The sequence below is a fragment of the Rhincodon typus genome, chromosome 11 (genome assembly GCF_021869965.1).
Source record: "Rhincodon typus isolate 14 chromosome 11, sRhiTyp1.1, whole genome shotgun sequence".
NCBI lineage: Eukaryota > Metazoa > Chordata > Chondrichthyes > Orectolobiformes > Rhincodontidae > Rhincodon > Rhincodon typus.
Genome location: NC_063342.1, coordinates 21,558,783 through 21,575,428, shown reverse-complemented (window position 1 = coordinate 21,575,428; position 16,646 = coordinate 21,558,783). Strand labels below are relative to the sequence as shown.

The 16,646-nt window shown below is 42.0% G+C and overlaps 1 protein-coding gene across 1 annotated transcript; it reads left to right on the top strand.

The window, feature by feature from the left end:
* Positions 1–7,726: 7,726 nt before the first annotated feature.
* Positions 7,727–10,175, top strand: dnajc28 (DnaJ (Hsp40) homolog, subfamily C, member 28). Its single transcript, XM_020512977.2, has one exon. The coding sequence runs from the start codon at positions 8,185–8,187 to the stop codon at positions 9,262–9,264; it is 1,080 nt and encodes a 359-aa protein (XP_020368566.1). The 5' UTR covers positions 7,727–8,184; the 3' UTR covers positions 9,265–10,175.
* Positions 10,176–16,646: the final 6,471 nt, after the last annotated feature.

Genomic DNA, 16,646 nt, shown 5'->3' with positions numbered 1-16,646 from the left:
GGTGGGATGCTTCAAGGGTCGGTGTGGACTTCGGTCAGTCAGACACATATTCCATTCCCCTCCCCTCCCTTGTCCGCCTTCTGCAGGGACCGTTGCCTTCGGGACACACTGGTCCACACCTCCTCCACCCTCAACACATCCCCACAGCCCTAAGGCACCTTCTCCTGTAACCGGCAAAGGTGCAACACCTGCCCATTTACCTCCTCCCTCCCCAGTACCCAAGGGCCCAAACATATCTTCCAGGTGAAGCAACACTTCACCTGCACTTCCCAGAATCTAGTCTACTGCATTCGCTGCTCACAATGTGGTCTCCTCTACTCTGGGGAAACGAAGCGTAGACTTGGCGACCACTTCGCAGAACATCTACATTCTGCTCACAAAAAAGACCCTGAACTACCTGTTGCCTGCCACTTAAACGCACACCCTGCTCCCTGGCCAACATCTCTGTCTCGGGCTTGCTGCAGTGTTCCAGCAAAGCCCAATGCAAGCTGGAGGAACAACACCTCATTTTCTCCTTGGGGATCCTACAGCCCTCTGGACTCAATATCGAGTTCAATAATTTTAGGGCCTAAACTCTCCCTGTCCCAGCCCCCTACCCTACACACCAGGCCTTGTTACCACATAGCCTGCCATTACACACCCCCTGTTGTTAGTCACTAACAGTCGCCATTAACATCTATTCACCCTCCCAGTCTGATCATTAGCAACTCCTTGGTCTGTCCAACTGTCTTTCTCTCTCTTTGGGCTCTATCCTATCGTTTACTCCCTACCCCACCCACCTCCCTATTTTCTGCATATAAACTGACGTTTTCCCAGCCACCATCAGGTCGGAGGAAGGGTCACCGGACCCGAAGTGTTAACTCTGTTTTTTCCTTCACAGATGCTGCCAGAGCCGCTGAGCTTTTCCAGCAACTTCTGTTTTTGTTCGGTGTGGACTTGTTGGGCCGAAGGGCCTGTTTCCACACTGTAGGGATTCTACGATTCTATGATTCTTCCATTAGTCAGCTAATCCTTTATCCGCGCTGTGAAGTAGCTTGGGATGTTATTAGACAAGATCTGACACCAAGCTGTATAAAGAACTACCAAAAAGCTTGGTCAAAAACAGTCAACTTTTAAAAGGGTCAAAAGAAGGTGAAGAGATTCAGAGAAGAAATTCCAGCACTTAGAATTTGTACAGCCACCAGTATAAGGGGGAAAATAAAAAAAAAGTAGAAGAGATCAAATTTCAACAGACACAGAATTCTTGGAGGGTTGTACAGCTGGAGTTCACAAAGATAGGTATGACCACAGAGGAAGTACAGTGCTCATGGATTGTATGGAGTTTAATCTCTTGGTTTTTGAGAGTACATTTAAAATATGTTTCTGTATAATGTTCAGACACACACTTGCTTGATATTTCCTAACTAAAACAATACAACAGATGTCTTCTAGTGCAGGGTTAGTATCCCTATTACTATTCCAGAAGCTCTAGATTTGAGTCCCACTAGACAAGTGCATGACGACAAAATGTGGATTAGTAACGTAGCCAATCAGATTGTTTGCCAACGTGCAAATCCTTCCAACATGTCAATGATAGACAATAAGAGCAGGAGAGACTCAAGGGCAGCCACACTTGATGCACAGTATAGTCCCTCAAACTACAGCCACTGGCTTCAGGGTGGTGACCTCTTCCAGGAAAAAACAGCTACGGAGAGATTCAAGGATACGCTTCAACTGTCTCATACAGAAAATCTAAGAAGACGAGAAGAAGTGACATTCACTGTTGTAATTACAGCAGATGTTGGTGATCTGAAATTAAATCAGAATGTGTTGAAGAAACTCAGCAGGTCTGGCAGCATCTGTGGTGACAGAAACGTGCTGTGAGGCCACTATGACTTCTGCAGAATTGCATTCAAAATTATTTCAGTTACCAAGTGTACTTGTTAAGTATAGCTTTTGCAGGATTCTTTTTTGTATTAGTTTATAGGATGTGAGTGTTGTGGGCTTTGCCAGCATTTATTGCACATCCCCAGTTGGCCTGAAAAGGTGGTGGTGAGCTACCTTCTTGAACTTCTACAGTCCTTGGGGTGTCGGAAGACATCCCATGCATAAAAGACACACTAATTTCTTAACAAAAAAAAAACTGCTGATGCTGGAAATCAGAAACAAAAACTGAAATTGCTGGAAAATCTCAGCAGATCTGGCAGCATCTGTGAAGAGAAATCACAGTTACTGTTTCAGGTCCAGTGACCCTTCTTTAGAACACTAATGTCTTTAGAACATTATTGTCTATATTTTCAATTCAAGATGGTGAGTGACTTGGAGGGGAACTTGAAGGTGGTGGTGTTCCCATGTATCTACTGCCTTCTAGATGGAAGTAGTCCTGTGTTTGGAAGGCGTTGTCTAAGGATCTTTGGTGAATTTCTGTAGTGTATCTTGTGGATAGTACATACTGCAGTGACTGAGCATCAGTAGTGGAGGAATGGATGTTTGTGGGTGTGGTGTCAATCAATCACTTGCTTGACCCGAATGGTATCAAGTTTCTTGAGTGTTTTGGAGCTGCATCCATCCAGGCAAGTGGAGAGTATTCCATCATCCTCCTGACTTATGCCTTGCAGATGACGGCTTGTGCTTGAGGAAAGTACATTTGGGAGAGTTTGTCTGGTAGGCGAGTTAAAAGAGAATGGTCTAAAATAATTTATTCACCCCACTTCAACAAAATCCTGAGGAAAAAAAAATACATCCTAACCACTCTTTTTTTTAACCTCCCCTTCAAATTCTTACTCCTTGTTACCCATGTCACTAACCAGTAAAACATTAACACTGTGTACCTTATTAATCTCGAACATCTTTTGAAACAGACAGAAGTCAAATTAGACAGGAAATCCTTTACCTTCACCACTCCAGTGAAAAGTACTTCTCATAACTACAACTTAGTAACTCTGTTAACATCCCAGTAAATCAATGCTGGCACTTTACATAGCTTTATGATTTTTCATATTATTGGGTTCCCTTGAAAAGATCATTAGTAAATATGACCCATATATGAGCAATTCTGACACTGCAATAAAGGTTAAGGGCTGAAGGCACCTTAAGTACAGCATCAAACTGCAAAACAGCAAACTTCCAGAATTAGTTTTGAGCTAAGCCAACCCCCACCTTCTATGCAGTCTTCTTTGTACGAGCTATATTACTTCTCACTGTTGGCGCGAACCGGAGTGAAATACATTAAAGTCAAATCTGATAGCTAAGATGTTCACAATCTCACTTACTAAAGATTTGTGAAACGTAGCAACAAACACGTGCTTGCGACAGGAAGCAAAGTCAATTTTAAGAAGCACAAGTTGCATATACTCACATGGATGGCGCTAGAAAGCGTTACCTGTAAAGGCGTTACAATGACCGTACTGCAAACTCAACACAGCGAATCATCAGAGCTTGAAATTGAAAAGTGGGAGGTTTCAGTCCATGTGGCACCGGAGCATTTTTTTTGTTGCTTTGTTAACGTCTTAACCTAAGTAATGAAGTAGAATAAAAGCAATATTTGCAAAGTTAAAGTATTTTTAATTTGAGAAAAAAACGTGCTTCTGTTTTTTTTTAAGAATTTGGCTATGAGCAGAAGGGATTATGGGGTTTGTAGTTTCTAATTTGCTCTCTATCTGGCCAGGCTGTGGAGCAGATACTCAGTTAACAACGAGGATGTTTCTTTGTAATAAGAATAAAATACTGCGGACGCTGGAAATCTGGAGACGAGCACAGTAAATGCTGGAGAAACTCAGCAGGTAGAGCAACATCTGTGGAAAGAGGAACAGTTAATGTTTCAAGTGTGGTATCACTTCTTCTGACCTGCCATATCTGCTGAGTTTCTCCAGCATTCTCTATGTTGCTTTGTAATGCAGTAATGTGATCAATTTAGACTGATGAAATTTTAGCTTTGAGCTGGGGGCGAAATGTTCAACTGCAGATTTTTTTTTGGCGGATCAGCAGCTGAGATACATATCAATGAAGAGGATAAATGTGCAGCTGTAAACAGGTGGAGAACAAGTACGATATTCTGAATTGCCTCCTGTGTTGAATGATTGTTTTGTTTCTAATGGTTAGCACCTCGGTCCAGAACAAGTTGTTTCAGACAATGTTTCACCTCAGGTTTTGTGTTTCAGCAAGTTAGTTGGAAGTTGCACCAGGCCCAATTGTTCAGTGAGGCTTTGGCTTTTTAATAAGAAAGTGGTTTAGAAAGTGCTAGAGAAATTGTGGGCTGTTTTGAGCTTAGACCCTGTGCAAGATTATCTTAATATAGTTTGAACTGACTATTGTAATGAGAATATGCTTTTGTATTTGTCCTTTGAGCACCTTCTCTAATTTCCTCCACTTTTGCTGCCATCCTCGGCTTGATTCATTTTTAGATAAGTGTGCAAGTTCACCCATGCCTCTTTTGAACTCCTCCCATGCACCCAACAACAACATTGCTGTCACGTTAGGAACAGCAATTCTAAGTATCCTAATCCATTCTTGTGGGAACATGGGAACAGAAATAGGCCGTTTGCCCATTCAAGCTTGCTTCACCAATCAATAAGATTGTGGCTGATCTGCAAGTGGCCCATGTTCCAATTCTACTCAGGTCCCTCCCCACAACTATTTCTCTAGTACATCGATGATATCATCAGTTTTGCTTCCCTATCTCATTCAGAATTTTAAAAAGTTATCCATTTCACTTGAAATTTCCACCCTGTGCTCGCCTTCACCTGATCCATCTCCTCCCTTCCCTTTGTCAACATGTGGGGATAGCTGGCCACCATTATCCACTACAAATTCTATGAGGGAGAAAATTACTGCAGATGCTGGAAATAACTAATGCTGGAGATCAAAGTAGGTCAGACAGCATCCATGGAGAAACAGCAAGCTAACATTTCCAGTCTAGATGACTCTTCATCAAACGTTTCGAGTCTCAGATGAAGTGTCATCTAGACTCAGTGTTACCTTGCCCTCTCTCCATGGATGTTGTCTGACCCACTGTAATCTCCAGCATTGGTTGTTTCCACTAAAAACCCACCAGTTTTTGATTTAATTTAATTTAATTTAATTTATTGCCACATGTATTTTGTTACAAAATACACTGAAAAGTGTTGTATAGTGTTGTCACTCTCCAGTACCATTTTAAAACACAGAAAAATAAACCAAAAAACAGAATGTAAAGGCAGAAAAAGAAAGAAAAAATGTTCAGTTTTGCAGTCCTCGTTAAGTGCTCCACCAGGACCAGGTGGCCAGGCAAAAGTCCCTTCACTGCACCGCTGCTACTGGAATGAATGTTGCCATTTTTTGGTGCCATCTTGCCTCCACTGGTGCCCTCACCACTATGAGTCCTTGCTGGATCTCGCCAATACAAATGCCACGGTACCGCATCGGCCCAAACTCGACTTTGCTGCTTGACAATTACCTGGAATGTACAACCTCACACCCTGCTTTCTGGACTCCATTACACTCTCCCAGTTTTTCTATCTCTATTGCATCTGTTCTGATGATGCCACCTACTGCAATAGGGAATGTCCTCCTTTTTCTTCAACGGAGGATTCTCTGCCACCATGGTTGACAGGGCCCTGAGCCATACTCTCCCATACTTCTGCCCTCATCCCTTCTCCTCTCACCCACAACAACTACAGGATTCCCTTGGGTCCTTACTTTCCACCCCATCAGCATCATGAGCTGCCATTTCCGCCACCTCCAGCGGAATGCCACTGACAGACACATTTTCCCCTTCCCTCCCTTGTCAGCCTTCCGCAGTGACTGTTCCCTCTGGGACACCTTGGTCACCTCCTCCTCCTCCACTCTGAACATATCTCCATACCCCCATGGCACCTTCTCTTGCAACTGCAGAAGGTGTAACACCTAGCTGTTAACCTCCGCCTTCCTTACATCCAAGGGCCCATATACCTTCCAGGTGAAGCAGCAATTTACCTGCACTTCACTCAACCTAGTCTGTATTTGCTTCTCAAATATGGTCTCCTCTACATTGAGGAGGTGAATGGCAGACTGGGCGACTGCTCCATGGAGCACCTACATTCTGGTAAGATGGCGGTGGAGTATGGCTTCGGAGCAGGGGCCTCGTCCACTTCGCTTTTCTTTTCCATTCTTTTTTCTTCACTCTTTTCTCATCTTTTTAAATATTTTTTCTCTTTTATTTTCCTTGCCTTTCGTTGAAGAGCACAGTCGTGTCACGTGCATTGGCACCAGCAAGTAGGCCCAGCACGGTGGAGAGATTTTGGTTCTGCATCAGCGGCATCTGCATCAATGAGGTGGGGCCTAGTGCCAACTTGTGGCTCTTGCGGCAGAGGCGAGTTTGGGCCCAGTGCGAGACCCTTCGGCCGTGGCTGCATTGGTGAGGTGGACTCATAGCGAACTCATGGCAGCGGTAGAGTCCAGTTTGGGCTGGTGCGGTACCCGGCAGCATCGGTGGGGAGGACTCAGTGGTGAGGGCATCGGTGGAGTGAGATGGCGCTGTAGAGTGGGAATGTTCTTTCCGTGATGGAGCGCTTAACAAGAAGGACTGTAAAGTTGAACATATTTTCTTTTTTTTTGCCTTTATATTCTATGTTTTGCTTTATTTTTCTCTGTTTTAAGATGGTGGCAGATTGGCGACACAATACAACACTTTTCACTATATTTTGTAACAGAATGCTCATGGCAATAAATAATTCAAATCAAACCAAAAATGACCCTGAGATTTGGTTGCCCGCCACTTCAATACATCATCATGTTCCCTGGCCAGTATTTCTGTCTCGGTCTTGCTGCGGTGCTCCAGCAAAGCTCAGCACAAGCTGGAGGAACACATCTCATCTTCCGCTTGGGGACCCTGCAGCCTTCAAGTCTCAATATTGAGTTGAACAATTTTAGGGCCTAAACACTTGCATCCATGTCCTTTAGCCACTCCTATGCCCCAGGCTCCCCTGTCATGACATGGGCCACTTTCAGCACATTTTCACCCACTCTTGGTCCGTTTATCACCTTTTCTCCTTCCCTGGCCTACTATCAGCTAATCCTCTGTCTGCCTAACTGTCTTTCTCTCTCTCTCTGTTCCATCTCCACAATTCTGCTCACTCCTTCCCCCCCACCCCCTGTCATCACCATAAATACCACCTTTTTCTAGCTACTATCAGTTATGAAAAAAGGGTCGCTGGCCTTGAAACTTTAACTTTCTTTTCTGTCCACAGACGCTGCCAGACTGATGAGTTTCTCCAGCACTTTCTGTTTTTGCCATAACCCTTGTCAATCAAGAATCTATCTAAGGCTGCCTTGAATAAATTCAATGACCAGCCTCCACTGTTAGGTGCGAAAGAGAATTATGTATACAAAGGACCACCGCGCCCCCCCCCCCCACCTTAAATGCGAGACTTCTTTTCCCTTAAACTGGGTCTCTTAATTATAGTCTCTATACTTAAGCTTGCCTCTTTCTCTAGTTTCCTCTCTATCTAGTCCATGAGACCCAGTAAACAGCTGACCCCACAATTTCTCTGCCTGGTCCCCACCTCAGCTAACATTCTTGATAATCCTCTCTCCTGAGATAAAGCGTCTTTCTCCTGATCCACCATCTGCAGTATTTTGCATTGATTTGTTTTTAAAACTGATTCTTCTCGTCCTTCACAAAACCAGAATCTTGCAATCAAGCATTTGCCAGTGGGGAGTTTTCCTTCTTAAACGTTATCGTTTAAACTTCTGTCATTCCGTTCTGGAACAGTTTAGATTCGAAAGCCCGCAGTTTTACTGCATCAATCACTTCGCTGTCTCTCCCAGTTGAGAGCGCTCTACCTGGAGTTTTTAAAAAGTGTTTTTGTAAAGCAAAACTACAGCTCCCAGGATTCACTTTACACAATAGACATGGCTCCTTGCTGAGGGGCAGAGACAGAAGGTGATTTCAGAGCTTACTTTTACAACTGGCTGAATTTCCGGACATCCTTGTCACTCTGTTCTTAATATCTGCTGAATGTTTTTGGAGGAGGTCAACAGTTTTTAATGTGACAGACAAAAAGCGCATTCATTGCTGGTGCGACATGTACGCAATCCTGTCCCTTAAATCCCAGAAATGAATGCAATGTTTCTTTTCCTCTCTGTTAAGACCAAAAGTTTTTTGATTCATTGAATGCAAGGTGAAGTGGTCCCCTGCCGTGTTCCCGTTCCCATACGGTATTAGACATCAATCAGTGCGACGACAATATGCTAACAGCGAAGAGAAGTTGTGTTGTAACCTGTAGTGGAAGTGTTAGAATGCTTTCGGGTTACAAACCCATGAGCGAGAGCCTCCGAGATTGCTACCGCCTGCTTAATGTGCAGGAGAACTGCAGCCACAATGAAGTGAAGGAAGCTTACCTCAAATTGGTAAAGTTGCACCATCCAGACAGTGGTTCTGGGGCAGATCCTCGAAAATTCATCCAGGTGAAAGAAGCTTACAAGGCTGTCGTCAGACATATAGCTGAGAAAAGAAAGACAGAGTCTGATGAAAGATCAGATGACGAGGAAGAACAATCCAAATACATAGCACCTCAACATAGACAGTACCTTAGCTTCGAAGGCATTGGCATCGGGACACCAAGTCAACGAGAGAAACAGTACAGAAAATTCCGGATGAACCGTGCAACAGAGCAGGTGCTGGACTACAGAAAGCAGAAGCTGCAAGACCAGGAGCTTGAGAACACTATGATGGTGAAAGATGTCCGGCAGAGCCAGAAAATAAAGATAACCCAAGCAGTGGAACGGTTGGTGGAAGATCTCATCCAAGAATCAATGGCCAAAGGTGAATTTGACAATCTAAGTGGTAAAGGCAAGCCACTGCAAAAATTTTCACAGTATCCATACATTGATCCCATGACTCATAACCTGAACAGGATACTCATAGAAAATGGATATCAACCAGAATGGATTGTTCAGCAGAAAGAAATAAATCAAACCATACGGAAGCTCAGAAGTGATATGGTGGGCTATCGAAGAAAGCTTGGTGAGTCTCTGACCCTCTACAACCAGAAACAGTGGAATCTAAAATGTGAGCAATTCAGAGACGATATTAAGCAACTTAATAAAATGGTAGATCGTTTCAATTTAATTGTCCCTCTACTGAATAGGCAGATGCTGCATTTCAACCCAGAGAAGGAGCTTGCTATCATACTGAAGGAATACAGCGTGGTTTTGGAAGCGAGCAAGGCCACTTCAGAGGTTATGGAAAAATCAGCTGAGAGAAATGGCACACGAGTACATAGGAAAAACAGCCTGTTTTCTTGGATCAAACTTCTTCTGAAATAAAGACTTAAGAAGTGAACAGTTAGTACCTTTAGTGATCAGAATGTCAAAGATTTATGTTTAGAGGTTAATTTGCCTCTTTAATTATAACTACAATGTGTATGGGAAAGCCTATCAGTTACAATAGGAAGAGATCGTTCAGCCTCCCAAGCTTGCTTCCTCATTCCGTACTTAGTTCTGGCATTAGATCATGACTCACCTGTAGTTCAGTCCCTATACTTATGTTAGCTCTATATCATTTGATACCTTTATCTAATAAAAGACTGATAACAATCTGATTCTTGAAAACTCTAGTTGCACTCTGAGATGTTTATCGGGGAATAAAGTTCATGTTTTAACAACCATTTGTGTGTGATGAAGTGCTTCAGAAAATTAACACCTAAATACCTGCCTCAAAGCATGTGGATATTTTCATCAGCCTTTTCAGGGATGTTATTATACACTTTCGGAACAGGTAGGACTTGAACTCAGGCCTCTTGGTTCAGAGGTAGAGACATTGTACCATGCAAACTCATTCTTGATATACTCACTTGTATAAATAGTTTCTCGGTGACTATTATTTTGGTCAAGTAGGTTCTTGTCTGTTCAGGACAGTGATTTTCACAGCACTGTTTAACTTGCTTGTAAAGTTTCTGTGCCCTTAAATGCTGTTACTGAGGAAAAACAGCTACAATGGGTTGTTAGTAATTATTGTTGCACTTTTTTATTGGCTGATGGGTTGGTGTGAAATGTAAATGTGCCACTAAGTGGGAACCTATTTCAGTCTGATTTTTTAAGTAGTTTTAAAAAGCCTTCTATGGGTGATATAAAATACAATGTGGATTCACAAAATGGAACTGTAGGAATGTCTCTTTTAACAATGCACATATCATTGCACAAATAGCTTGTTATGTAAAATCTCAGGCTCAGATTTCGTCCCGGAAATACATTTGTTCGGTACGTAATCCCTTGTTGTGAAGTTATGCAAATTGTAACTGAATAAAGTTGAATGCATCAGTTATGATCTCGGGCTTACAAGTTTTTTAGAAAAAGTATTAATGTTGCCTTCCTAGTAGGGCTATGCTATGGTTGTCCTCCAGCTAATTGCAAGGCAAGGATGGAACTACTAACAGAGGCCAGCAAAAGATCCATGGTGAAATTAGTGTCTTTATTGCAACTTCTTGTAACTTATTGTATCTTCTTTAAATCCCTATGCTATGCTATGTTATCCTTCCTATGTCATTTCTCTAATGCCATTCACATTCCTTTCATTCCTCTGGTATCATCCCCATCCCTTCCTTCTTCCCATGCTATCCCATCCGCTATTCCATAACATTCCTCCTGTGTATTCCCACTCCATATCATTCCCAAGTTCCCTTCCTGCTCCTGATCCTCTTTAGCCTATGTTTTATATTTAAGGCAGCCTCATGTTTGCCATCTAAAATCAACTTCATTGCTGTCTTAGGTTATCTGCTAAAACCCGCATTCATGCCTCCATTACCTCTAGCCATGACATTTCCCATGCACCCCTGGCTGGTCTCCTACATTATATTTTCTGTAAACTTGAAGTCCAGAAGTCTGCTACCTGTCCCAAACTGGAATACACCCAGTTCTCACCCCTGTTCTTGCTGATCTATACTGATTAAGACATGCTTCTTTCTAAAAACAAAACATCCTCTTTGTTTTCAAATCCTTTCACGCCCTCACCCCTCTCTGTAATCTTTTCCAGCCCCACCAGCCTCCGTAATATCTGTAATTCTGGCCTCTTGTTAATTCCCAATCATAATTTTTCTACCCTTAGTTGCTACACCTTCAATTGCCATGGCCCACGTTCTGGATTCCTTCCTTGAACATCAGTGCCTCTTCACTCACAACCTTCCGAGGGCAGAAGTTCCTCCTCATCTTGGTCTTAAATTGATGCGCCTTTATCCGGAGACTATGCCTTCTGGTTATAGACTCTCTCCCATGAGGGAGAAACGTCCTCTCAGCACTTACCCTGTCAAGCTCCTTAAGAATCCTGTATGTTTCAATGAGAAAACCTCTCATTTTCCTATATTCCATTGAGTAGATCCCAACCTGTTTAATCTTTGCTCATAAGATAATCCCTCCATACTGGGGATCATCCTAGTGAACCTTCTCTAAGGTGCCTCTAATGAAATGATATCCTTCCTTAAATAAGGAGACAAAAACTCCAGATGTGGTCTCACCAGCATCTTGTACAGTTGCAGTAAGAATTCCCTACTCTTACACGCCAAAGCCTTTGAAATAAGGGGCAACATTCCATTGGCCTTCCTGATTACCTGCTGCTCCTGTGTGCTACCTTTGTGTTTCTCCCAAGTCCCCTTATGTTGTAGATCTCTGCAGTTTTTCTCCATTTAAATAATGTTATGTTCTTTCGTTCTCCCTTCCACATTATACTGCAGTTGTCAATTTTTGCCCACTTAATCTAATAATATCTCTGTAAACTGTTTGCAACCCTCCCACAATCTGCCTTTCCACCTATTTTTGTGTCGTCTGCAAATTTAACTACAGTATATTCACTTCCTTCCTCCAAGTCATGAATATATATTGTAAAGAGTTGCAGTCCCAGAACTGATCCCTGTGGAACTCCACTGGTCACGGGCCTCCAACTGAAAAAGACCCCCTTATCGCCACTCGCTGCTTCCTACCCAATATCCATACTAAAACAAAACTACCTCTAACACTGTGGGTTCCTATGACAATTTTTTGTGGGGTACCTTGTCAAATGCCTTCTGGAAGTCCACACACAACATATCTACTGGTTCCTCTCTCTCCATTGACTTCCTCAAAAGCTCCTGAAAAAATTAGGCAGACTCAATTTTCCATTCGTGACTTGATTAGATTATGATTCTCGAATTATTCCACTATTACTTCCTTAATATTGCTTCCAATACGTTTCCAGCAATAGATATTAGGCCAATCAGCCTTTGGTTAACTGCTTTTTGCCTCCCTCCCATTTTGAATAGGGAATAATGTTATATCAGTTTACATTGCTGTTATATTATTGCCTTCCATCAACAATTTACTGGAGTAATGGAGCAACCTATTTGCTCATCACTTTTCATTTATTTGGTTTTGTTTTAAACTGATGTGTATTTTTCCTCCAGCAGGGTATCTTTACTGGATGCAGCAACATTTATGTTATCCTTTGTAATATAAGAAACTGGGATGTGGTTTTGAAAAGATCCAAATATCATTTGTTAAAGCTCATAAATTGATAATCACAGGCACTTCAGTGACTGAGCTAACTTTAAGTAATTAGATTACAAAGAGTAGCCTCCATCAACATGTCATGCTTCAGGCGATCTAAATTCAAATGGAGCCTGAGACTTTTATTATACTATATGGCCACATTCTGTAAAACAGTGATGCTGTAATGAACATATTTCTTAATGGCATACCGATATATTGTGTTTCTTAGAGTTATACTGACTGTGAAATATAGAACAACATCCAGTTTGTGAAGCATAAAGCACTTAAGGGGAGGTGATGGCCTAGTGGTAACATCACTGGACAGCTAATCCAGAGACCCAGATAATATTCTGGGGCCCAGGTTCAAATCCTGCTATGGCATGTGGTGGAACTTGAATTCAATAAATATCTGGAATTAAGACTCTAATGATGATTGATTGTTGGGAAAAACCAATCTGGTTCACTAATGTCCTTTAGGGAAGGAAACTGATATCCTGACCTGCATGTGACTCCAGACCCACAGCAATGTGGTTGACTCTGGCCAATTAGGGATGGGTAATAAGTGCTGCCTAGCCAGCAACACCCTCATCCCAAAAATGAATAAAAGAAACTTGATGCCTACATGGTTGGTTCCTGTGCTGTAATATTGTATCAATCTATTCTAAACTTTGGTTTTATACCAAGGATTGAATGCTTGTTGACTTTAAGAGCCTTTCATCAAATATTATCTTTGATGCACTATCTGCTATAATTGAAAAATCATGCAAAATATGGTCATGAAGAAATTTCATAAAAGGGCTTTTTGAACTGATGTAGGAGAGGTTTTGAATTTAATGTGAAGGAATCTCTAGCTTATCATCACTTATATTTGGGCAGTGAGAAATTATGTATAAAGCAAGGGTACTGAAAAAGTTAATTTTGAAGTTGCATTAGCTCCATTCAATTTGGGATGTAACCCAGTGTCTGGATGGCCAATCAAGCAGTCCAGCATGAGATCCTGATAGAGACAGACTAGTTATCTCTGGCTCCTGTTATTTGTAGTAAGGCCTAACTAGTTAGCGTTAATTGTATCTGTTGCCATTATGATATAAGCTACACCTCACTGTGTAAGGCAAGAGCCCCTTCTTCTTAAGACCCCCTAGTTATCTATCTGATAATTTGACAGGCCTTTAGACTCCGCATAGAAAGGAAGATTGCTGGCAGCAAGCTATACCCAGTTCCAGCTGTCAGTGATTAGTACTGAGAACCTAACATGACAGGAAGATAAAGGGACAGAGGCTGTAATGGAGCAAGGGAATCACAAGAAGTATGAAATTTGGGAGGAAATAAGAAGACAGCCACTGAGGACTGGAGGACAGCAAAGAAACAGATATAAAAGCACGGGAAAGAAAGAGTCCACAATCTCGTGCTTGATGTGTAATGGAAACCCACTTATAACCATTTAGTTTACTTATTTATTTTCATGCTTATAATGTTCTATCCTGAATTATTAAGTTGAGGACCTACATCAAAAAAATTCCTTGGAAATTCCTACTAATTTTTCAGACAAGTAGATAATATACTAATTCCTTTTTAAAAGAACATCAAGTTGACCCTGTAATTCAATTTCTAGAGAAGTCCAGCACATGATAAAATACTGGATAAGGTCTATTTTAACACTTTTTTGGTGTTCATCAAGACTTTGTTTTTTGAAGAGTTCTTCTGGTCAAACCTCTCCGTGTCTCCATCCTTACCAAACTGTTTAACTTCCTACAACCTTGTAACTCTGACCTCTAGTAGATCCACCACTTCTTTTGCCATAAGATCATAAGAAAATGGAGGCAAAATTGGGTCATTTGGTTCATCAAGTCTGCTCTGCCTTTTGATCATGGCTGATGTTTTCCAAACCCATTTTCATGCCTTTTCCCACAACCCTTGATCCCCTTACCAATAAAGAACCCATCAATCTCTGCCTTAAATACACTAAATGACTTGGCCTCCACAGCCTTCTGTAGCCATGAGTTCCACAGTTTGACTACCCTCTTGCTGAAGGAATTCCTTCCTCATGTCAGTTCTAAGAGGTTGTCCTTTCATTCTGAGTTTGTGTGTTTGGGTCCAAGTCTCTCCTACTGGTGGAAACATCTTCTCCATGTCCACTCTACCCAAGCCTCTCAGTATTCTGTACATTTCAATCAGATTCCTCCTCATTCTTCTAATCTCCATCGGGTACAGACCCAGAGTCCTCAACTGTCCCCATATGACAAGCCCTTCATCCCTGGGATGTTTCTTGTAAACCTCCTCTGGATCCCTTCCTTAGATACAGAGTCCAAAACATGCCCATATTATTCCAAGTGTGTATGACCAGAGCCTTATACAGCCTCAACCTCCGCCTCAGCATTACATCTCTACTCTTGTAGTCTAGCCCTCTTGAAACGAATGCTAACATTGCATTTTCTTCTTAAGGTAAATGGTCTCCTGTTAATAGCTGTGCCTTTCACCATCTTGTAGACCCTGGACACTGGAATTCTTTCTCTGTAATGTCCTACCTCTTTTCCTTCAAGGTGGACCTTAAAATTAATTTTTAGTTTCCTGCTCTAATTCTTTGACTTGATGTCAATTTACTTCTCAATTTGCTCCTCTGAAGCACATCAGAATATTTTACTATGTTGAGAGTGATGTAGAATACAGACAGTTGTTAAAGTGAGTGTCAAAGTATGACATTATTTGTAATGGGTGGTTAAATCCTGTCTTTGCTATTTCTACTGGAAATAGATCGGTTGTTTAACACCTGATAACTGCATTTACGAGTATTTTGATTCCAACTGGAAATGTAATCCTCAAACTCCAGCTTCCAGTTTTAGATTCAATATTTGATGTGCAGCAAAAATATGGAATTAAAGCTATTGCAGTTGTAACAAAGAACACTCCGTGCATCTAAAAGTAAGAATGAAACATCAGCTATTTCAAAAAAAGCTGTTTCAGCAATTTATTGAAAACAGGTCATTTTGCTCAGGTGAGCAACCTATCCTGACCGTAACCCTGTCCTTCAGAAACAGATCATTTGAACATTTTCTGCCTCCAATTTGTATATCAGCAGAAAAAGAAATGGATATTTAACTGGTTACTGATAGCCCCAAATTATGTTTTACAGATCTTTAGATCAGAAATTTGGAGGAACGTAGTTGACCTTTATTCCTGTCAACACGGGTTAAAGTGTTTATTATTGTTCCCAGGACACACACAAAACTTCAATCTGCTCTTTATTTCATTGGCAGGAAAGTGCAACTTGGTCTTAAAGTGTAGGTTTTGAAATAACTCCATGAATGCTGGTATCCTGTCACCCTTTATTTATACCTGAAAAGTGCTTTAGTCTAGTACTACCTCTTCAGAGCCAGCTTTCAGAGTGCCAGAATCTCTGACACGCCTCATTTTATCTGTCAGCCACGGCTCCCTGATTGGACCAGATTAACAACCCCAATCAGGGAACTCATATTCTGTGAAGTCCAGCTGGCTGACCTTGTTACAATCAATACATCCCTCCCACTCTGAGTCTGAGGGCACAGACCATAGATCATTCCTTTTTGTTGGAGAGCCTCCTGGGGACTGGCTCAGATTCCTCTGACTCAGCGTCCTATGCAGGTGGTGTGTAAAGCATGGGGGCTTGCCTCTTGCCCCAGGATCGCCTCAGTAGAATTTCACTTTCTTCTTCCAGAGGCAAAGATGTCAAGGTGGCTACATCCATCATGTCCATCTCTGATTCTGAGGACTCATCAATGCTTGATAGAGAGGGTGAGTCCACGTTTCTAGCAGCCTTTCTGTCTGCTGGAAGTGACAGGGCACATTTTGCTTCTGCACCATTTGCAAATTTGCAGTTTTCATATGGTCCACATGCTTGTTAAGGACATAGCACTCACTCAAACTTTATATGACACTGGTCCTGACCCTGCATTAACCATGACTTTTAACCATGCAGGGCCATTTCTGTGGTTCCTACACCAAACAATGTCCCCTATAATCAAACTGTCTCTCTTGCTTGGCAGAATCTTGAGCCTGCCATTGGCATTCCTGATGGTGTTTCACCCCCCAACCCCTGTAATTATAAGCACCTAGTATTAGAGCCCCACTCCTGAAAGCCCCCCAGAACTGTGGATGGTACTGCCTTGTTCTCTTTGAGCAGACCAAGTAGAGTTTTATGATCTGTTATTATCACAAAT

What these genes read in the sequence shown, in the direction of transcription:
- dnajc28 (XM_020512977.2), top strand. Translation starts at nt 8,185, where the DNA reads ATGCTAACAGCGAAGAGAAGTTGTGTTGTAACCTGTAGTGGAAGTGTT.